Source organism: Periplaneta americana, chromosome 7, assembly GCF_040183065.1.
Source record: "Periplaneta americana isolate PAMFEO1 chromosome 7, P.americana_PAMFEO1_priV1, whole genome shotgun sequence".
Classification (NCBI taxonomy): domain Eukaryota; kingdom Metazoa; phylum Arthropoda; class Insecta; order Blattodea; family Blattidae; genus Periplaneta; species Periplaneta americana.
In genome coordinates, this window is record NC_091123.1 from 116,806,728 (window position 1) to 116,831,851 (window position 25,124).

The following is a 25,124-nucleotide window of genomic DNA, read 5'->3' on the forward strand; positions in this document are numbered from 1 at the left end:
CAAACGTCCTCCGCTTTGAAGTAGTAGCTAGAAAGTCTGTGAAACGAGTGGGTCCGGATTCAAATCCTGGTTGGAACAAGTTACATGGTTGGGTTTTATTCCGAGATTTTTTTCCTCAACTGATTGAAGCAGAATTGCTGGCTAACTTTCGGCATTGGACCTCAGACTCAATTCGTCTTCATTAAATTCAACTTCTATAATCTTTAAGGGGAATTGGACATTATCGCATGCAAAGTAATGGTAAAAATAGCCTATCTTCAAGCAGTCATAAATGTAATACTATATATCACAGCACTTTCATTTTTTAGTGATATATGTATATACATTAAGCTTTAAAATGAAAGAAGAATGGTTAAACTAGTGTAAATCTTACCCTTAAATTAATTTTTTAATTTAAACATATTTTTTATATAAATTCACTACATACCTGTGATTAGGTACACTCGATTCACTTATCCTAGCACACATTGAAATAAAATTTTGGCCACTTACTGCTAACAGATGCTAAAACATACCCTACTAAAATTATTAAAATATCTGTAATATTATGGGCATAGGGCTTATACTAATCTTCGTCAATTTTTTTTTTTAATTTATTGACGGTAATGATTGCTATAAGCCTTATACTCATAATATTACAGATACATGAATAATTTTAGTAGGTTATGTTTTAGTATCTATTAGCAATAAGTCGTCAAATTTTCAATTCAATATGTGCTATAATACGTGAATAGAGTGTACCTAATCACAGACATGTAGTGAATTTATAAAAAAAAATGTGCTTAATTAAAAAAATAATTTAAGGATAAAGATTTACTCTAGAGTAACCATTCTTTTTCACTTTAAAGCTTAATATGTATACACACATAGCTAACAAAAATGAAAGACCTCTGATAAATAGTATTATATTTATGACTGTTTGAAGATAGGCTATTTTTACCATTATTTTGCATGCGATAATGACCAACTCCCCTTAAATAGTTTCAATTCGATGTAAGATGCAGCAGATGGAGTACCGTGATTTGCATATAGCTGACATGCCTGAGAAAGCTGCAGGGAAACAGACGGGCCTTCGAAAAGCGTACTTCGTCGGACCTGGATGATGTGCAGCTGAATCGATAGATGACACCAAATAGTGAATCACAATACCTACAGAAACGCGATTTTCAGGTGAATGTAGGATGAGTAGGATGTAGTAGCGTGATTTGTTTACATATGGCATCGATCTCAGGAGACTGCAGAACTCTCATGGGGACGGAGAGGCGTTCATTGCGGTCTCCTTCGGGACGGGCGCTGTGGAACTGAATTGATAGATGACACCAAATAGTGAATCATGATACTTCAATACTGTCCTGGGAATATTAAGATCGTCGAGCAGATTTAGAATGCTTTGAAAGTTCAGAGAAGTCAAATGCTGCTAAGCAGTTTTCTCATTCAAAAATATTAGGCCTACAATATTGTATACATAATAAAGACTTACTTGACAATGCTTACTCATCTAAACATATCCAAGTTCATAAAATAATATACCAACAGTTAGCCATATTGCATCACGTCAATACCATGCTTAATGTTTTTTGATGTAACAAGAGCCTATGTTAGAATGAACTGCATTGAAACGTTGTAGCGTCTCAAACAGTCTATGTTCGATTTCCGTCCATTTCGTAGTGGAAATTTTGGTGGACATAGCAGACTTTGCATATGGTTTACTCGGAGAAGTAGGTCTACTCTCGTTTCCCTCTATCATTCCCCCAACACTCTACACTTAGTGCAACCCGGATTCACCTAGCAAACTACCTATTGCATGCGCTACACCTATAATATTGTAGTCAATATTATTATTATTACTATTATTATTATTATTATTTTTATTTTTATTATTATTTTATTATTATTATTATTATTATTATTATTATTATTATTATTATTATTATTATTATTATTATTATTATTATTATTATTATTGGTTTGGAGTTGAATGGGTTACATCAGCTGTTTGTCTATGCGGATGACGTGAATATGCTAGGAGAAAATCCACAATCGATTAGGGAAAACGCGGAAATTCTAGTTGAAGCAAGTAAAGCGATAGTGTTGGAAGTAAACCCCGAAAAGACTAAGTATATGATTATGTCTCGTGACCAGAATATTGTACGAAATGGAACTATAAAAATTGGAGATTTATCTTTCGAAGAGGTGGAAAAATTCAAATATCTTGGAGCAACAGTAACAAATACAAATGACACTCGGGAGAAAATTAAATGCAGAATAAATATTATTATTCGGTTGAGAAGCTTTTGTCATTTAGTCTTCTGTCAAAAAATCTGAAAGTTAGAATTTATAAAACAGTTATATTACCGGTTGTTCTGTATGCTTGTGAAACTTGGACTCTCACTTTGAGAGAGGAACAGAGATTAAGGGTGTTTGAGAATAAGGTTCTTAGGAAAATATTTGTGGCTAAGAGGGATGAAGTTACAGGAGAATGGAGAAAGTTACACAACGCAGAGCTGCACGCATTGTATTCTTCACCTGACATAATTAGGAACATAAAATCCAGACGTTTGAGATGGGCAGGACATGTAGCACGTATGGGCGAATCCAGAAATGCATATACAGTGTTAGTTGGGAGGACGGAGGGAAAAAGACCTTTGGGGAGGCCGAGACGTAGGTGGGAAGATAATATTAAAATGGATTTGAGGGAGGTGGGATATGATGGTAGAGACTGGATTAATCTTTCTCAGGATAGGGACCAATGGTGGGCTTATGTGAGGGCGGCAATGAACCTCCGGGTTCCTTAAAAGCCAGTAAGTAAGTATTATTATTAAAGAGCATCACTATAACACCATTGTGTTATAAATTCAATCGTCTCTTCTTCATGGAAATAGCACAGCCCTACTTTTTCTTCGACGATTGTAATGGCAGAACTACAAACTGTAACAAGCTAGACATTTTTTTACTGGACAAATTCCACAATAAAGTATATAGTCCGCGGAAGTTAACTAGGCAGCTCGGTTCCCTAGTGCTCTCTCACTGCCCCGTACCTATTTATCTGCTAGCTATCTGACCATCGCTGCAGCAGTTGTACGTACAGTTACAAAAACATCATTCGGTATTTATTTTCAATGCATTCCATTGGATATGGTAGATGAAAGTGTATGGATTCACAAAATAACAAATTTAAATAAATTACATTTTTCTTCGTCTGTGTATAATACAGTATAATCATAACTCCAATTATTGCAATTCATATCTGACCGTGAACTGCTGATGTTATGGGATACATAAAATCTTTGAAATAGAAGAGCTATAGGTCTTTTACAGAGGCATACGTGAGGGGGGCGGTTACCGGGTTTGAACCCCCTTCCCTTGAAGTTTAAAATAAAATTATATATATTTCATTGCATTTGATTGTTTCCATGGATTTTCCTGTTATGTTAAATGTCTTAGCCATCATACACAATAATATTGTGTGTAATATTGTGTAAGTGTAATAATGACAAGCATTTTTTATTATACAAAAATAAACACACGTTAAAATTGGTTAAAAATTGGATGGCAGTGAAAAATTACGTTTCAAAGATCTTATAAGGATATTCATGCTTATGTTCTATTAGAACATAGTATAATATTAATAAATATACCGTAACGTAATAATGTTATTTAATAAAATTATTATTATTATTATTATTATTATTATTATTATTATTATTATTATTATTAAAATAATACACAACTCTAAGCACAACGAACTCTTCGATCACACTAAGCAAGCAAATGTATTTTACCCGTCTCGTAGACCGTCCTCCCTTCTCTTTCCTTGCTTTTACTAGAAGCGACCTCTCTACAGCTAGATGATCGCATGCTGCAAGTTGCTCACTTTGAGTACGGCTTGCGGTGCTAATCCTCCGGTTGCTCCAGTTCGAAAGCTTAAAATGCCTTTACACTGAAGCAACCATAGGCCATCATGCAGCATGCGGCACGATCACATGCTGCAGGTTGCTCACTTGTCTAGGGTGCCAGCACAGTCGCATACGGCTTGCGGCGCCAATCCGCCGGTTGCTTCAGTTCGCAAGCTTATCCACCGCTGTTGGGTTCAGCAGTCCAGTCGCATGCGGCACGATAAGTTGGGATACAATTTTTTTTTTTTCGTTTCTCTTTTTTCTGTTTTTCTGTTTTATGTTTTTCCGCTTTTCTTAAACAGTACGTACACAACACCCATGCCCGAGGCGGGACTCGAACCCACAACCTTTCGGACCAAGCGATAGAGACAAAAATAAAACAAAGCTTCTAATTGAAGAACACCATGAAAATCACATTTTATGGGACTTGCGAGATCCCAATTACAAAGATAATAGAAAAAAGTTGAAGTTATGGGAAAAAAAATAGCCTTAAAGTTCGATTGTGGCAGTAAAGGAAGCTAAAGACAAAGTAAAAAAAAACTTGAGAAGAACATTCCACAGCTACAGGAAGAAAAAAAGCTGGTCAGCTCAGGGTGATCAGTGGGTGCATTTCGCTTCACTGTGCTTTCTTCTTGATGTTGACGCGCCAAGAAAGTGACTTTCAACTGATGAGAATATTGATTCCGAGGCAAGTGTTTGTATTTAGTGTACATAAAATCATTATATTAGTGATAAAACGCATTTTTACGTAAAATTAAAATAATAGGATACCTGTTATGAAAGAAATGCATTGTCAGGAAAATAATAAAGAGCTTGTTTAATTATTTAAATGTCTTTATTGTACACAATAATAGCAATGAACATTTTCCATAAATACTTTCACTTCTAGCACAAATCTATAGTTTTATGCCAAATTTTAACAGGGTAAACACGTCTAAATATAAGTGCCTTGCCATGGGACACATCCTTCACTCGACACGAAATAGACTTTAAATCATCCCTGATAGCCTTTTCTGCTTCTTTCGGTCTCCTAGGATGTCTCTGAAGGTCTAGAATGCCTGTGTCTCCTCGAGTTATATTTCGCCACGCCCCGGGATAATTGTTTCATCCTGTCTTTCACACTCGGAACTCCCTGACTCGTTTTGTGTTCTCTACATTCAAAAGTTTTTTTTTTCGGAATACACAAAATACCGGACACATTAAACCAAATGTGTTTTCGATAATCCAGCGACCACGGCAATGCCTGTAATTGTATAACCTGGAATCCATGTCCAAATAAAGACCAGGATAAGGTTTCAGTAAGTTCTCACTCAGGACGAAAGCATCATCTCCTAGAATAACGTATAGTTGTTGTACTTCTCTTCCTGGTAGAGGTTCGGGGAAGGTAGATTCAATGTTTTCGTATCCATCTTTTTGAAGAAAGTTGTCTCCCGAAATACCGTCTGAGATTCTACCCTGCATCTTGCATTAGCGAAAGTTAAGCAGTAGTTGGCGTCCTAAATAGCCATTAAAACAATACTAAAATTCCCTTGTAATTAAGGTACAGCTGTCAAAAAAAAAAGTGGCCGCACTCGTGAACAGCGAATATTTTCAAAGTCCACTTCGGGTCGCGGCGATGTTACACGATGCATGTGCTTGTACAAGCAGTTCCGGAACTATGATAGTGTTCCATATCTGCTCCTCGCAGACCAGCGGTAGAGTGCTTGTTTAATGATTCAAAGGTTCCGGGTTCGGGCCTTCTTCATGTTTTCATTTTATTTTTTAATCGTTCTTTAGCGATGTAAATGATATTCAAATTATCATTTATATCCAGTTATCGTTCTTTATGGATATCACGTTATTTATATTTTGTTATCGTTCTTTAGAGATATGAATAAAATTCAAGTCATCATTTGTATTCTGTTATCGTTTTATAACGATATGAATAATAATTATTACTATTGTAGCTACAGTATCTCCAATGGCGGTTAGCCCTATTTTACATATGTATGTTAGGGCTATAGTTTTATTCACAAAAAAGATAAGCATAAAGAGAAATGGAAAAGAAAATTAAATTAGCTTACGCGATGTAAACAAAACATAAACAATCCTTAAATTAGGCATTGCGATTGCAAAACAAATATCAGTTATCAATTTGAAACATACAAAAACATTAACAACACACATACGTAACACTTCTATAACACAAATACGCAGCTTTCCGTACCATACATCATAAATTAATACACAATAGTCACACAGACACAATCAAACTATAATTACGGCATTGCGACGACATCAAGCATCCCATAACTGACTCACATACATAACAAATCAAGCATCCGTTGCAACACATACACTTCAACATAGTAACCACACTTTTAAAAGTTACAAATTTGGCTCCAAGAAGAATAAATAGGACACTGTTACTAATTACTATTCTTCTACAATTTCTTAAATACATCTGTAATAAATCTGTGAAATTCCGATATGAATAATATTCACGTTTTTTATATTGTTATCGTTCTTTAGCGATATAAATAATATTCAAGTTATCATTTATATTGTTTTCCTTCATTAGCATTATAAAATAATATTCAAGTTATTTATATTGTTATTGTTCTTTCGCAATATAAATAATCTGTATTTTATGTAAGTAATTATTATAACACAAATAAACATATTTCTTTGTAAAATAGGTTATTTTATTTAGATAATTAAATACGTATTATATAATATCTTATATTAATTAAACAAACCGATATTTATCATTTATATTGTGTTATCGTTCTTTAGTGATACTGTATAAGTAATATTCAAGTTATTTATATTGTAATCGTTCTTTAGCGATATAAATAACATAAATTTAATATTAGGTTTGGAAAAATCCAGTTGCATAATACTGCTATTAGTTTTTCTTTTTGTATTATTACATTATACTATCTTGAACCACAATAAAATGAAAAGGAGTAACGAGGAATTGAACCTGAGACGTTGACATCTAAATTCCGACGTTCGTCCGCTGAGCTACGAGGGCAAAAGTGTGGAAACATTTTCGGAAAAATTGGCCCAATCACACTCTAAGATTTTCTGATGATTCGTAGAAGCTAGTCAAGGATGCGGGGGGCAAAGGCTAATTGAGATTTCCCGATCTCTGATAGGGTCAAACATCCTGATAGAATTAATATTTAACCCTTGCCGTGACTTTCGGTGAAGTCCGGAGGGCCCAATTAGTCAAATCCACTATCCTCATCTCCACGCTTGGGCTCCCTGGAATTTAATAAGATGCGAAAGAGATAGTGGTGTGCGGAAAGCAACGGGATGTTACCGCATTTAGGCCTATCCTTCCCAAGAAAAACTGCAAACATGAACAAAGGAAGCTTTTAATAGAAGAAGAAGGATCTTCCGCGGACCTCTGGAAAAAGAACTAAGGAAGAGACTAGTGAAGTGCTTTGTGTGGAGTGTGGCATTATATGGGGAAGGAACATGGACATTACGACGAAATGAAGAGAAACGAATTGAAGCATTTGAAATGTGGATGTGGAGAAGAACGGTGCGTGTGAAGTGGACAGATAGAATAAGAAATAAAATTGTGTTTGAAAAAGTGAGTGAAGAAAGAATGATGCTGAAACTGATTAGAAAGATAAAAAGTAATTGGTTGGGTCTCTGGTTGAAAAGAATAATAGACGACATTAGGATATGTGGATCATATGCGGAGACTAAGAGGAAGGCAGAAATAGGAAAGATTGGAGATTGCTGGGTTTGCAATGAAAGACCTGCCCATGGACATAACACTTATGTATGTATGTTCAGAATGCCTGGAATATCGTGTCTAAGAACAGTCGCTATTTGCAAAGACTAGTCAATTCCATGCCCACTCGACTGCAAGATGATCGAGATAAGAGGAAGATAGACTAAATATTGAATTGTGGCTTTTTGTTTTGTTTTTTGAACGCTTAATTGTTTGAATGTTTTAAGGCCGACGCCAGTAAATTTGTTTTGTTTATGCCACGAAAGATATTTTTATTGAGAATAAAATCTTTTTTCTTTCCATTTGCAGCCACAATATCATAATGATAAAGTCATGGCATAATATATTAATGAACCTGATGTTAATTACTAAAATAATCGTAAAAGAGAAAGGAGCCATTATGTATAGTTTGTCTCTCTCAAAAACATAACAAAAAAGAACATAAAAAGCACGTGGTTGTAGTCGAACGCAGGACCTCATGAATAAGAGGCCTGAACGCTACCATTATGCTATCGATAACACACAGATTACTTCAATTATAACTGTAGATATCAGGCAACGTGGTGCAACAACATGTAACATCGCCTGTCTCCGAATTGTAGCGAAGATACCTGAAGAGAACTTTGTTTCAGGAGAGCGGCCACTTTTTCTTTTGACAGCTGTAAATACTTTCAGAATTTGCAGGATTCTGCATAACGACATGTTTCCCATTGACCGATCAAACACAGTGGGGAAAATTCCAGGTCTCATTAAATTCTCTAGCAATTTCCTTCCAGCCATCTTTGTGTTAGGCGTCTTAAATGAATAAATACATAAATAAATATTTATGCCTGTTAATAAATTGTCGAGGATGTTCATTTTTCATTGTTTCTCCTTTTTATAGAATGAGGACGTGGTAGACCAAGAAGTAGGCAGACCCTTATACAACCCCATCAATCAGCTCTTCCTTTTCTGAAAGTGAAATAGTTTCTTCTGAAATGCTAGAGAAAACATCAGAACGGCCTCCAGAATCAGGACTAAATATATTTTTAGGTTCGATTTAATTACTTTGTGAAGGCGTGCTTGTGCTTTATGATTACTTTGTTTACTAACAATTGGCTTATTGAAGTGTTTTTTTCCATTGAAAATTATTTTTACTAATATTCTTATACATTTAAACAAATAATGCTAATTATACAAAAATAAAGTATTTATTACAGTAAAATGTACTTATGTTTATGTAGTCCTTCAAAGCTTCACTGATGTCTTCGTAGACCTTGGGGATAAAAAATGATATCGCAGAGTCAGATATTAAGAACAGCTACATCAATGAACTATATGAATCTCCTGTAGCCAAAAACCTCAATGTGCAATGTAGTTTTTCAGCTGGTCTACTACCTCGATAAATAATTGGTATCGGATTTTAAAATGAGAGGAGCTACCTTGTTCAGAAGGTAATCGAAGTCCTCTTTACTAATTCGGATAAAATTTCTGAACAGGTAAGCGTCATCAGCAAGCAGTTTATTTAAAAAGTCATTGCGATGTATATCACTATTTATGAAGATCTGCCTGCACCACATCTTTCCCTGAATAAGTTTCCTCCTCCTGTTCAAAAGTGGGTAGGCAACAGCAGCAGCAACTGTCTGCACCGACATCTCTGCATAAACTCGCTCAAATTTAAAGCAACCAATCGCAATGGGCGTAAATGAGTCGGCAGCATGCTGCAATGATTGCTGCCGACAGCATGCTGCGTGGCAACATGAGTGGCAACCAACGATCGCATGCTGTAGGCAACTAGTTGCCTCGGTGTAAAGGCCCCTTAAGAGCGAGTTACTCGTCACTACTGGCGGCCTGGATCACACAAGTCAGGCCGTGCAGTCATAACATCTAACACTTCCTTCTTATCATGTCGCGGTACACTCCGTCTTAAAACACAATATTCTTCCACACGTCCCGTTACTATATTTAACCACTACGTCTGTTTATTAAACAATGTCATTATGGCTTATATTTTCTTGACATGAATGTCCCTCAACTTCGAGCATAGATATTATTTTCATTCTTCCTCTTTCCTCTTCCCCTCCTATGCACATTTGTGATTAAATTTCTTTCTTATGACGCAAACACAGCTCGCTACTAGCCAAACAACCAAGGACAGGGGCCATTAACGCTGAATCGTCCCCACGCATCTCTCTCTTAACTGCCCAGATAAATTTCGCGGACAATAATTATCATGGACTTTTCTATAGGCATGTAAAATATTTTTCAGATATAACACATTACAAAGTAGTTTCTCAATTTGTAGCTGAAAAATATTGCTTAGTGTAGGAAATAAGTACACACCCACAGAGTAGAGGGAGGTTAAGGCTCCACCTTTGCAGACAATCAGCATTAGTAGCAGTAAGGATTTCAGTCAGTCATGCTTGCCGTGTTTATCGCTCAAGAAAATACTCCGGTATTGTTTTCCGTTAAAGATTGAGTGAACAACAGGGCTATACTGCGGCCGGAAATATTAGATCAGTGAACAAAATCTATGAACCAATAATAATAATAATAATAATAATAATAATAATAATAATAATAATAATAATAATAATTTATTCTAGCTGGTGGAGTTAAGGCCGTAAGGCAGGGATGTCAATCAGAGGGTATATGCGCTACGGGAACGCTTGCGCCACTGGAGCACGCAGAGCGCGCCAGCTACGAATGCGAGCTTCAGTGAGGGTTGTACAGTGTACAGTTGGCATTAATCATGCGCCCAGCGGACTAAACTAGAACTTTTCTATCGACCTCTTGCTGCAAACATAGAAACTGTACCACTATATTGCAGCTAGAAATAATTGATATTGGTAATTCAACGTTGTTAAAAAATGCATATAATAATCAGGACCTCCTTACCTTTTACAAATGTTTGAGCCCTGAACTGAATCCTATGGTCCGTAAATTTTCAACTCAAATAATAACAATTTTCGGTAGCTGATATGTATGTGAACAATTTTTTTAATTTATGAAACTAACAAAGTCAAGATTAAGGGCCAAATTATCTGATGACAGTAGCCTATGTGTGCTAAGATTCGACTTGCTACTTCAAATAACATAGTACCAAACATTACAAGACTGGTATCGTACAGAAATCGTAGGAACGATTCTGGTGAAACTTAATTTTGAAATCCTAATTTTCCTTATTTTCGCCGTTACAAATGATACAGTAGTAATTTTAATAACCAAGAATGTTCAGAAATCATTATATATGTTATGTTATGTATAAAGCAGTATTCAACCAATCAATGAATCAATCAATCATGTTTATTTGTCAGAATCACATTAGCGTAATTATAGACAATGGTCAATAAAAACAGATTAAAATTCCAAGTTCATATGGCTGTCGGCTATAATAGTCTGCAAAACTAACCTTGACTGACTATTCTGATTAAACTTCATTTTGCAATGTTCATTTTCCCTATTTTCGCTATCACTGAAGACAGTAATTGTAATAACCAAGAATATTCAGAAATAATTCTGTTACGTTATTTTTAATTTACTAAAACAGTACTCGGCTATAATAGTCTACAAAACTAACCTTGGCTGACTATTATAAAGCGTATATAAATTATTCAGCTATCAGATAATTAATTTAATAAAAGTGTATAAACAAATGTGTAACAAATTATTACATCTGGATACCAGATCATTTTCACTTTGTCCGCCCCTGTGTCTTGCTCGTTTCTCTGTTTACGGAATTCCACTCCAGCACGTAAGCACGCGAAGGAATCGAACGTCCGTTATGCGCTCTTTCTTTGACATCACTGCCGTAAGGCCTTCTCTTCCACTCACCCAGCTAAGTATACATGCTTTACGTTAATTCGTCGTCTTCTGTACGAAGAGACGTAACTAAAAAAAAATAATCGATTTTTAAGATACGCCGGTTTTGAATACATTTGTATGTAGTTTACCTCGGTGTGTAAACTACATGTAGATGCATTCAAAACCGGCGTAGCTCTAAAATCGACCTTTTTGTGTTAAGTCGCTTCGTGTGGAAGGCGACGAGTTCGTGTTCCCAGTTTTGTTGTTAAATTTATGTCTATTTAATATGCGCACTTTACTAAACGCATTTCGAGTTCATATCTGATTTCTGCATTTGTAGTTATATCACGTCACTTTAATATAGTCTAACCTTCATGTATAGAACTTTTATCTCTGTAATCGTTGTTTTATTCATATTTTGTATTAAGTTATAAACAATCCTAAATCAGTGATCGCAGTGACCTTTCACGATTTTAAATGCAGTAAAAGCCCGAAATAGTGTGTTATAACTCAACCGCGATATATCGGAAGTGATTGTAGTCCGTGTGTTAAGGAAATGACAAGTCACATGGAGATGGATAAAGCCAGTAATTTAATGCACTATAACCACAGTTTAGTGTATACCCGTACAGTTACGAAGCTTGGGATGGTTTTTGCATTTCTCGCGATAGTTTCTAGCCGCTTGGAGCGCTGTGAGTACTAGGAACAATAGACTGTGATTGTGATCTAATATAGGCCTTAAGGCAAACCATGTGACTCGCTTAACCCGATCGCGAAGGGCGGCATTTGAACCATATAAATTAGTTGGAATGCATAAAGAGTAACATATATATTTCTCTAAAATGTAGTGTAATTGCATTAAAAAATTTAAAACAATGACATAATTCACTTGCGAGTTAAGGTGAAATATTATTTTTGGTGTGAAAATTACGTTGTTCGTATGTGTCTTTATTTCGATTAAATATTGCAGAATTATTGTACATTCATTTATGCACGATTCAATAATTTTCAGTTGTACAGCACGGATATTTAGATATGGTGAAATTATAGGTTATAATATATTTACTGTACCAGTACTTTAATATTTGCATTTATAAATCATAATTAATCATAAACTTACGTATGATAACTTGTAAACGCAATTTGTCTATATTTCAGTTGTATTCATTAGTTTCTTACGGTACTCCAATCTGAAATCTGATTAATATACTAGTAGGCTAAACTAGGGCTGAGGTAGTTCCTTTGTACTTATACTCCTTGCATAATATACGGATTTGTGACAGGTTAGGCTTGGTTAGTTTAGGCTTTTATTATGTCTTGCTTATACGATCAATTGCACCTCCACAAAAATCTCTTGTAAATGCAACGATTTTCACTTCCGAAATCACAGGAACTGCCTCAGCGCTAGTTCCACCGCTTTATGAGTGCTGCCTTATTGACTAAAGAACAGCTGTACTGCACTACATTGAAATACGGTAACCTCACAGCGCAATTACAAGAGCAACTAGATTTACAAAGTCTCCAATGCCGTGCTATTATATATGTATGTTATGTCATATGGAAATTATAGGTTATGTTTATTATATTTAACTTACATTCCTATATCCGCAATTATACATTATAATTAAGCATAATGTCATGTATGATACCCCGCACATTCACTTTGTCTGTATTTTAATACTACAATTGAGTACTGAATTATTGTATTTGTCTGCTGCCTAAGAGACGACGTAAGACAATCTTACGTACACTAATTTCATAGGAGTGGTATGGTAAATTTTCTATCTACAATTAATGAAGGTAGATATGCTAAATTAAAGTCACAATATAAATTATTTTTTATTAAACCTCAAAATAGCTACCATTCTAAACTTAAAATGTTGATGGGAACAGATTGTTAACATGTAAAATTCTATTCACATTAAAATAACACAGTTTTGTAATTATTTCTGCAAAAAATTATGCAACAAAAAGTAAACGGAACTTATGGACACATTACACTAAATAAAACTTAGCAATGATACGCAATAAAGTTATAATATAATATTTCACTGAGCTCCATACACTGAAATAGAAAACCCGAACATAGATTATCGTCTGCTAGGAAAGGGGTCTATGATATGGCGATAGTAGCGATCCTGGTGGTCAGCAACTATCTATGGATGCATATTTATGAAGTATTGAGCTTCGTATACTAGACTGTGCTATAACTCTATACATGAATCTAAATAATGTAATACGTACTGTAATATAAACTAGACACTGCTTTTCGCTTTTGCGACATTACTGCACCTAACGTTTAATTAAATTAAGATTCGGAACATGTGACACAGACTAAAACACGATACAGTATAACTTTCACTTTACAAGAGTTGAGAAAACTAAAATAAAAATCCATTCATAACTTGTTAAGGCACAAATTGTTCCCCGTTATGCCTGAAAAATTCTTTGGAATACAGTTTTACAACCCCTAAAACAAGGTCCATTGTCCACTAAGGGCCGTACACATACCTGGTGATGCAGCACGTTAAGGTAACGTCACACTCGCTACTTTTGTTGCGCAACTTTTGTACTGCAGCTGCAAAAGTTGCGTGTCGTGTTCACACGTAAGCCAAAAGTAGCGCGCTGCACGCTACTTCTCGTGCTGTGCAACCAGAGCGCTGAAAAGTTGCAACTGGAGGTTGCGTGTCTGATCACACACACAAGGCGCTACTTTTGCAGGCGCAATCTAGCTGTAGGTTTCCATATTCGTGTTGACTTTTCCATATACATTTTGTGGTTTTGTTCGCATTATTATGGAACTCATGCGATAGCTTATTTATCTATTATTTGCTTTTCTGTCCTAACTAGTATTCAGAAATTGGCTTTATTTTTACTATAAAGCTATTAAAAGCGCCTATATATTTAAATGATAACCAACAGCATATTCACGTAATCAGTGTTGGCAACCCTCCTGTTTGAAACTACGCTACGGAAAATTAAAAAAAATGGATTTTATCATCAGCAAATATTCTCTCACTGTGTTGTACATTTAGTAACTGTTACAATTCATTCATTTTCATCACATCTAACATTAAAATATATACACACAATAAAAGTATCATTGGCACATTTGGGTGGCAACACTGGTCGCAACCGCAGCAAAAGTTTCAACAAAAACGATATCAAAAATGCTGCTGCTGCTGCAACCTTGAGAATCATGTTCACATGTCGCTACTTGTAAGCTGCGCGCAGCATGAAAAAGTAGCGGGCAGTAGATTCGGCAGCCGCTATTGAGTACAATGTACAGTCTGCGAGCATCTGTTGATAGTGTAGCTGAGAATGGTACCGCCTCCTATACATGTCACGTCAGCAATCTGCCAACCACAGTTGTCAGTCTTGCTGCCCAGACTGTGGCAAAAGTAAGATACTCGCACTTAACTTTCCCTACGCTACCGTTCCTGCGGTGTGTCCTTGAGTACAGTGTCCAGTCAGTGAGCTTCTGTTGTCACTGCAGCTGAGAACGGTACCTCCTCCTGAAGATACGTCACATCAATAATCTGCCAATCACAATTGCCAACTTTATCGCCCGTACTCTGCTACAAATGTAAGACACTCGCACTTAAGGTTTCCATTACTTATTTCACATGCCAAAAACGGTGGCGCGGCCTATACTTTTCGGGTTGCACAGTTGTTCACACGTCGCAGTACAAGAGTTGCGCAGTATGACTGTACCTTTATACTCCAGAAACGATCTGTTCAGTATTATCTTTTAGAATTATTTTGTTTTAAAGTTCGATTTCCACTGAATGTATTGTATATTTTGTCTTTTTTTTTTTTTTACTGGGGGACCTACTTTCCCCGCGTTAAATACGAATTCGCGGTAAATTTGACCGCGCTATATGGGTTTTTATTGTACTTTCATATGAATATTTTAAAACCTCATAGCCTCCTGCAGTAGCTGAGTTCCTAGACTTTCAGCTTGTCGCGCAGGGTGTCCGGGATCGAGTTCGGTCAGTCCTGGAATTTTCCATTGAAAAAAGAAAAACAAAATGACAGTTATAGCGGTCAAGATCGCACTTAGGGTCCTCGTAATAGGCATCTACATCATTCCGTCAACATATATCTACACCTTTTCAAATTGTATTTCAGAAAATATTAATTGTTTTTTTCAGATTTGTCAATTTAATTGCAGATAGTATCATTTGTATTTCAGATTAGTCAATTCAATTTCAGATAGTATCAATTGTATTTCAGAAAACATCAATTGTATTTCAGATTTGTCAATTTAATTGCAGATAGTATCATTTGTATTTCAGATTAGTCAATTCAATTTCAGATAGTATCAATTCTATTTCAGAAAACATCAATCGTATTTCAGATTTGTCAATTGTATTTGAGAAACTATCATTTGTATTTCAGAAGTTACGGTTGGCACCTTATTCTCCAATGTTAAATCCAATCGAGATCATTTGGTGTAAAGTGAAGACGTACGTAAAGACCCATCTTGGAATTTCTGACGTCATGGCTCCTGGTGTTGTAGGCTAATTTACCTACTGTAGAGAATAAAATTGATGAATCAACACACATAATATTGTTGGTGGTGATTGTGCTCGTGCAGTACAACACAGTATAATTCATCAAGCTGCAGCTTTAGCTATGGAGAATATGCCTGCCGGACGCTGAAATGCAAAAAAGTTGAGGATTTTTAAAATCTATTTTCCATTTTTTAAATATATGTTAAAATCTTAAGTAGGCCTACATTTGTTATTTTGTGAAATAAAAGTGACTACGTAAACTTAAATGCATTGCTTATTTTCTGAAATACATCTGATACCATCTGAAATACAATTGACAAACCTGAAATACATTTGATACTATCTGAAATTGAATTGACAAATCTGAAATACAATTGATAACTTCTGAAATTAAATTGACTAATCTGGAATACATTTGATAATTTCTGAAATACAATTGATATTTTCTGAAATCTGGAAAAAGTGTAGTCCGTCAGCATTCCATAGTATTCCTCGAACGCCGGCTGATCTTTGGACGAGTGATGTTGCTTGCTCGAAGACAGGGTATGCATCGAACCTTGGTGTATTCATTTGGTGTAGCTTTGAAAATACGCTTCAGGGTCAGCGTAATAGATTTTGAAAGTTCTCAGTGCTGGGCCGTAGTGCCCCTTCTCCCTAAATTAAATTGAATAGTCCATTCACAATACATATAAGATGGACACTTACACAGGTCTTTGTTAGATGTCTGAAGCAGAAACACACACCCAGAGAGGTAGCGTTGTTGAATAGCGGAGACGACTCCAGCAGCTATCTGCGGCGAAATCTCACTCTCAGCCACTGCTATGTAGAATGTAAGGACTGCCATAATTCTACGCAGAGACTCCATTCTTTACCTGAAAACACAATGTTGATATCTAAATCTCATACCATCACAAAATCACCTTAAAAATTGTCTTCCTGAACTTCTTCTGAAGTCCATTTTTGTAGTTTTATCTATCTATCTGTCTGTCCGTTCGTCTATTAGTCTTCCTTCAGGGGAGAGCACGGACTGGGACTGTCCTCGCACGCAGGTTAGCCCATTGTATTACCCGGTATGAAATGGTGTGCATGCCCTAAAGCCCCTAAGGCTAGAGTTCCCTCTGCCTCAGCGCCTCTGAATTTCCATACAGCCTATATGATCCCTATACCTTTCAGCGTAGACCTCACCGCGGCCCCACATCCCCGATTTCACGAGTTACCAGGAGCTCTGTGGAGAGCCCACGGTGCATAGCACTACCACTAACAACGAATGACCACATATCTACACAGTCCAAGTTCGTTGGCGACCCGCAGCCGACTCTCCGCATCGGAACAAATCCGAAACCTAGGAAAGAAACGGAGATGATGAAAAAGGGGAAGTGTAATTGAGGACCTAACATTCTAAATGTGCTAAGTGCCAAAAACAACTTTCTGAGATATTGATAAAAAAAACACACTGCGAAATGCATGTTAGATACAACACCGTCTTTTGGCGCACGAATGAGTCACACCTTGAGCTACAACAAAGACAATCTAGTATAGCCTATTATTCTCACATGGATGTTCCTCCCTTAGATTGAATAAAATTAAATTTAAAACATTGGCACTTAGCACATTTAGAATGTTAGGTATTCAATTGTGATGGCGAAATGAATTCTATGTTCAACGCCGAAAGTTGCCCAGTAATTATGCTTCGATTGGTTGAGGGAAAACCTCGGAAAAAATCTCAACTTTAACTTTACCAACCAGGATTCAATCCGGGCCCACTCGTTTCACGGTAAGACGTGATAGCCGTTACTCCATAACGGTGTACTCATTTTCATAGTTACAAGAGTAGTACATAACTCTTAAATCATTCTCCGATTAGATTGCAGATGTAATACCCTGAAAGATTGTAAGAGAAGGTTTTGAGGCCTTTTCTCTATCAGGTTAAATAAATAAATAATTACATTTTTATTAGGTTATTTTACGACGCTTTATCAACATCTTAGGTTATTTAGCGTCTGAATGAGATGAAGGTGATAATGCCAATCAAATGAATCCGGAGTCCAACACGGAAAATTACCCAGCATTTGCTCATATTGGGTTGAGGGAAACCCCAGAAAAAACCTCAACCAGGTAACTTGTCCCGACCGGGAATAAATAAGTGAATCAATAAATCAATAAGTAAATAAATAAACAAGTACACAAATAAATAAGTAACTAAGTAATTAACAAAATAAGTAATTAAGTAGTAACTAAGTAAGTAATTAACTAAGTAACTAAGTATGTAAATAAGAAAGTAAATGAATACATAAATTAATAATAAATAAGAAATTAATGAATAAAAATAAGTAAATACATAAATAAACAAAAATAAAAAATAAATAAATTCGGTGTCCGGCATGTCCTCTGCGATTTGTAGGAAATGGAATGGACTTGTATTCAGAGATCTGCTTATAATTCACATCCAACCGTTACCGACATCACCGTTCCATCAGAGTCACCGTTCCATCTCACCAAATTTAAGTAATCGATTCAATTTCAAAAGTAACTATAAATATTTGATTACATTACTTTGCACAATACTCGTAATTTGAAATGTATCTAGAAATATGTAGATTTTTCTTGTTGCATCATGCTTTCGAAGTCCCGCTCCGTGGCGTCCTGGTCTAAGATATCCTGCCTAGGACTCGCGTTACGGAATGCGCGCTGGTTCGAGTCCTCACACGGGAAGAAATTTTCTCATGAATTTTCGGCCAGTGTATGGGACCGGTGCACTTGGGGAGGTACAATAGGTAACGAAATCCGGTTACGAAAGCCAGCTATAACGGCTGGGGGGATCAGCTTGCTAACCACACGATACCTCCATTCTGGTTGGATTATCGTCCACCTCCGCTTTGGCATGTGGACGTGTCATTTAGGGATGTCGTACTTCGGATTATTATTATTATTATTGTTGTTATTATTATTATTATTATTATTATTATTATTATTATTAGCTTCATCATCATCATCATCATCATCATCATCCCGCTTCCAAATATGTAGCACCTACTACTCCACTTTTCTCTTTCCCATCTCGACTGTGTCCTGGCCTCATGTTATAAAAACCATACGTAGTCTAATTCTTATCATTCTGTCATTACCTTTCCATAAACGCTATTCATTTATTTCTGTTTGCTATAAATTAAGTTAATGGTTCTATGTTCTTGCCTAATTTCATTATTGGCATTATGATTCAGTCTTGAAAGGATTTTAATAAATTAGCCTCGATTATCTTTAAGGAAGAAAAAATATTACATTGTAGCTATTAATAAAGAAGGGAGAAACATCAAATAGACTCCCATTATTGTATATAAGTGAATTAGTTGGGTCTCTTTCTTTTCTTTGGTCCATGCTTGCGCATCTGTTACGTCGTTCTCCTCCAATCTATCACCTCAGTCTTTCCATCGCCAGTTAAGTGTCCTGGAGAGTCTACTACCACAATAGATTCGGTTGCATTAAATCGCTAACTGCAGTTCTATTATCGAAGATCCTCCTCCTAATAACATTAACAGACTATTAAGAAAGACCTTTAAGTAAATAATAACTTTATACCATGGAGAAGTTATTATTATTATTATTATTATTATTATTATTATTATTATTATTATTATTATTATTTTGAATGACAGGACCCTTTCCGCCATTGTCCTCGATTCTACAAGCGTGGCTCGTAGATGCCGCTAATGCCGAGAACGTAGGCCACTTAGAAGTAAACATTCTGATGGGAGGGGGGCAGATGAAAAAGTTGAATTTTTTTTCCTTCTACCATGTTAATAATGTCAAAAGAAGTCCTTATAAAATTTTTGGCCACTCCACCGCAATTACGAGGCCGTCCAGAAAGTGATTTTCCTTGGGGTCGTTTACATAGAAAGATTTATCTAAACAGATAGACCTACAGCAATTCTTGCGCTCTTTATCAACATATCCCCCACTGGAATTGACAGTGGGATCAACTTTTGTATCCTGCGTCGTAGAAATCAGCTGCCTGGGATCGGAACCAGCGTTTGACAGGCGTCTGCACCTTTCTGTCGATCCCATGATATGACAAGTGCCTCAATTCCGGTCAGGAATATGTTACAAATGGCTCAAGAACTGCTAAATCTGGTCCAATAAATTTGTCCAATGAAACTGTTTTTTTTTCTGTTAACGGCCCCTGCCGAACTTATTTTTTACGGCCCTCGTAATTGAGGTCGAGTGGCTAAAATTTGTATAAGCACTATTTTTGACATTATTAACATGGTGGAAGAAAAAAAATAACTTTTTTTTATCTGCCCCTATCAGAATGTTTGCTTGTTAGTACGTCAGAGACTATCCAGGGTGTACTACAGGCAGTATGACTACATTACATTCGGAATGAATGAATGAATTCATGATGTGGAGAATTGTCGCAATTTAATCGAAGTAGCCTACTCATAGAAAACATCTACATTTTCTTCAAGACGGGAATTGAACCTGAGCCCCTTGGCTAAAGGTTGATTCACATTAAACCTAGAACGGAAACGACAACGAGAACGAGAACTGAAATATTGTTAAAATAAATGTATTTACATGTGAGCATTCACAATTAACTGATGTGAATGCTCATATTTAAATACATTTATTTTTAAAATATTTTCGTTCTCGTTCTCGTTGTCGTTTCCGTTCCAGGTTTATTGTGAACCAGCCTTTACAAGCTCAGCGCGCTGTTAAGAGGAATCGTGGCGGTCTATTATTACAGCAGAAATAATAATAATTTTATTATTGATAATTGAATTTAATTACTAGTATTACTAACAGAATGAATTGTAACGAAGCAAACTCTTTTAAAGCTATTTTAGATAGACTAATGCAGACCAGTGGCGATTCCTGCACTATCATTTTCAAAATGCATTTTATTAATCATGCATAAATCATGATACTAGACATGCGTGCATCTACATTAAGCAAATTTTATGGGAAATCATAATTGATGTAAAAGATAAAAATCATGTCATATTTTATTTACAATTTACCTCATTAAGTTAATTGAGTGATTTGTTTTTTTTGTTTTTTTTTTTTTGTTTTGTTTGGTTTTTTTTTTTTTTTTTTTTTGCTGAATTGTAACCATAACGTACACACAGATTGAAATAGTTTCTCACAAACAAATAAACATAGTTAATTCGTACACTTCCGAATTTAAATTGTCTCACTATATGCACTATTTACATAAACGCGCTTAAAATAAAATATAATACAATGAGAATGTTAAACACAATCGTTTAGCTTTCCAATTACATGAAGAATGAAATACTTGCTAGCAGTATTGCACGGTGCTTAGATGCTATAAATCGCACATTTTTATTTTTCTTCAATTGAAATTACTAAAAGTTATATCCCGTAGTTATTTATATATTTCTACCATTCATAAATATAATTTAGTGTTATTTAGTTTCAAGATTTATTTTTGATAATGTATGCTAAACTGTTGCATTTACTCCTAGGACATTGATTAGAATCTCGCCCCTCGCAATGTAACGACGATGCGACGCATTCCTGCTGCCTCCTCCTCCTCCGACAAAGGCACCAATCCGTGTTCAGCATTCAAGGTTACACTCGCATATGCGAGGGTATGGTTTTATTAGAGATGAACAAAACTAACTGCCGCTCTTGCTCGCTGTGTTCGTTGCATTTTTCTTTCGAGTATCGTCTCGTCATTCTCGTGCGCTTCGAGTCTCGCTCATCATTCTCGAAATAGCATTTGGTCGGCGTGGAAAGATTTCGTAACTTCGAATAAAATAGGCTATAACAATACAAATGTTTAAATGAGACAAAAAGACAAAACAGAACAGTATCTTAGTTATCAAAATGTTCTGGTTCTATTATATGATATTATCTATGGTTACATAAATAGAAAAAAAAGTTCTCAAATGAATTTGCATTTCTAAGAAAAATAAAACATAATGTTAATATCTTTTTAGTTGAGATTACACACTGATCTAAAACATATGAAATGAAAATTCCTAGACTTTTAATAAGAGTCTAGTAATTAAATAAAGACTGGGGAATGGATTATTATACACTAAAAGGTAGAGATGACGTTTCAAATAGGCTACTTGATTGTTTATACATAATTATATAGACTAACAATTGCCAAAGTAGATAAAAGTTCAGTCAGGTGTAAACAACTGTGGCGATTCAAGGCTGCTTGACGTTCGGGACTTCAGGAGTGATCAATCTCGACGTCTCGAAACACTCACAAGCAGTCTTTACGTCAACGACGCGACGTATACAACATTTTCGTGCGGGTTTTCGTCTTTGCGGGCGCTGTTAATCTTGCTTTCTCGATCGTTGTTCATCTCTAATGGTTATACTACTCGGAAAGCAAAGAAGAAAAGTTGAGTTGCATGAAGCTACACTTCATAAAATCCAAAGTAGGAGCAGAATTAAGCATTCGTTATTGAAAAAAAAAATGCTTAAAATAAAGAAGGGCGTTATATTTATTTTTCTGGGTGTGCACACGCGATTATGCGCATACCCAGTAACCGCCACTGAATTACAGACATAGAAATGGAATACCGTATGATTCGTAGAAGTAGGTACTACTATTCTCTTGGCCACACTTTATAAAACTAGGTATAAATATCAATACAAACACTTCCCAGGTAACTTCAATTTGACAAGTTCATCGTTTGTTCTTAAGTGTATTAAATATTTGATTAGATCTATGCCGCCTTTTGAATCTTTCAATAAGAGTTAAAATTGATACAATAACGAATAAAGTTAAAGGCGCGTAATGTTAAGCATTGGGTGTGGACAGATGATTTCTTCACCTCAGCACGAAGATTTGAATATTATATTTCCTTCTCCTGTTCTTCTTCTCTCTTGTTTCTGCTCCTAGCTTTTTCTTTTCCTCTTTACTCCCTTTCCTTCATATTTCTCCTCTTTGTTCCTCTTCCTTCATATAACCAAGTTTGAATCACTTCCTCTGTGACTGGTGGTACATTGCTTGTATTTGTTCCTTTTTATGCCCTAGGACACACAACTAAATAGTTAGGCTATTTTGGAACTCCGTTATCCTCTGTTACTTTGGCTGATCCGTATTGGCGATGTCTTTGATAGTTCTGTATTGACATTAGTCGGCAGTTCCCTTGACTGTTCTGTATTGACGTTTAAGCTACTGGTAGTTCCATATTGGCTGTAACTTTGGCAGTTCCATATGGACGGTTCCTTTGGCAATTCTCTATTGACAGTTACTTTGGTAATTATCTATTCAAATTTATTTTGCCAATAATGCTGTATTGGCAGTTACGTTGGGAGTCTAGTATTGACGTCTGTTTGCTTTGGCATTTCGATAATGACAAACCGGTTTTGCTGACTATGTTGGCATTCGGGTATTGGTGACTATTTTGTAGTCCCGTATTGGGAGATACTTTGTCATTTCGGGATTGGCAGCCCGGTATTGGCGGCTACGTTAGCAACCCAGTATCGGGAGATACGTTGGCAGCCCGGTATTGACGGTTACTTATGCAGTACAGTTTAGGCAATTACTTCGGTAGCCCTGTATTTATTATAAAATGAAATAAATAATCATGCCCAACATGAAATATTTCAATTAATTGCTAGAAATAAATATTGTATCAATAACTTATTTATTTATTTATTCACTTTTTATTTATGTATTTATTTTATTTATTCACTTTTTTATTTATATATTTATTTATTTATTTACTTGTTTGTTTGTTTATTTATTTATGTGCTGCACATCATACATTGCCAATAAAAGTCCAGCACAGTGATATAATTAATACAATAAAGCGAATAACTATGGTACAAATTAACTAAATAAATCACAATCCTTGGAAAGGCAGAAGAAGAAGAATTGAAATAACAACAACAAAATGAAGAACAGATCACAGTGATTAATTTACAAAAATTAATACTGTTATATATTATGGAAGGAAGTTAATTCTTACAGAAAATGTTATCAATTTGTGTAGAAAGATTATGGAAATAGGTCATATTAGCAAAGACATTGCAATGTTCAATATTTCTATACATTGAATGGATCGAAATCGCCTATATGTAAGTTAACATTTTTCATGTATCTGGAAACCGGAGAGAGAGATTTAAAATTTCTAATATACATAGAAGAGTTTGTGATGTCTCATGTCCTTCATAGGAATATGAAAGCCGACACTGTTTAAGAAAGATTGATAATTAATGTCACCTTTAGGGACCTGACGTAAGAATAAGTAATCGAGATCATGACGTCTAACATAGAAACTTCGACATTTAAAGTATACTCGCATTTTTGATCATAATTATGCCTGAAGTTATTACGGAGAAATCTGTAAGCGCATAATGATATAAATTTCCTTTGAATGTTAATGTTATGATTTATTTAACGACGCTCGCAACTGCAGAGGTTATATCAGCGTCACCGGATGTGCCGGAATTTTGTCCCGCAGGAGTTCTTTTACATGCCAGTAAATCTACTGACATGAGCCTGTAGCATTTAAGCACACTTAAATGCCATCGACCTGGCCCGGGATCGAACCCGCAACCTTGGGCATAGAATGTCAGCGCTATACTAACTCGCCAACCAGGCCGACCTCCTTTGAATATTTTCCAATTGTGCCAAATCAGTAGTTGTAATAGAGTTCCAAACTACAGATGCATATTGGAGTTTCGATCTCACTAATGTATAATATAGCATTAAAAGAGAGTAAGGTGTCGAAAAAGAATAAGTAATAATAATAATAATAATAATAATAATAATAATAATAATAATAATAATAATAATATAAATGCAGTATTATTGGCATGCCTATTAAAGTCGATAGAAAATTATAAATGTTGATTAAAACGGGGAGCAAGGGCAAAGGGATTTCCCGGTCTCTGATCGGGTCAAAAACCCTGGTAAGCTTAGAACTGATATCTAACCCTTGCGGTGAATTTCGGCGAAGTCCCGAAGACCCAGTTAGTCAAATCCACTCTTCTCACCTCCACGTTGGGGCTCCCTCGGATCTTTTAAGATGCGAAAGAGAGAGTGGTGTGCGGAAAGCAACGGGAAGCTACCGCATTTATCCTTCCCAAGAAAAACTGCAAACATGGCAACAGAATAGCATTGGCAAAGGAAGCTTTTAATAGAAAAATTAGCGTCTTCTGCGGACCTCTGGAAAAAGAAGTAAGGAAGAGACTAGTGAAGTGCTTTAT

At 35.8% G+C, this 25,124-nt stretch overlaps 1 protein-coding gene across 1 annotated transcript in view; it reads right to left on the reverse strand.

The window, feature by feature from the left end:
• Positions 1-25,124, reverse strand: part of LOC138703380 (probable glutamate receptor) — a 107,979-nt gene that overhangs the window by 57,850 nt on the left and 25,005 nt on the right. The window contains exon 2 of the mRNA XM_069831206.1: positions 16,632-16,798. Within this exon, the coding sequence (XP_069687307.1) occupies positions 16,632-16,791 (160 nt within the window). The 5' untranslated portion in view covers positions 16,792-16,798. The remainder of the gene's footprint in view (positions 1-16,631; positions 16,799-25,124) is intronic.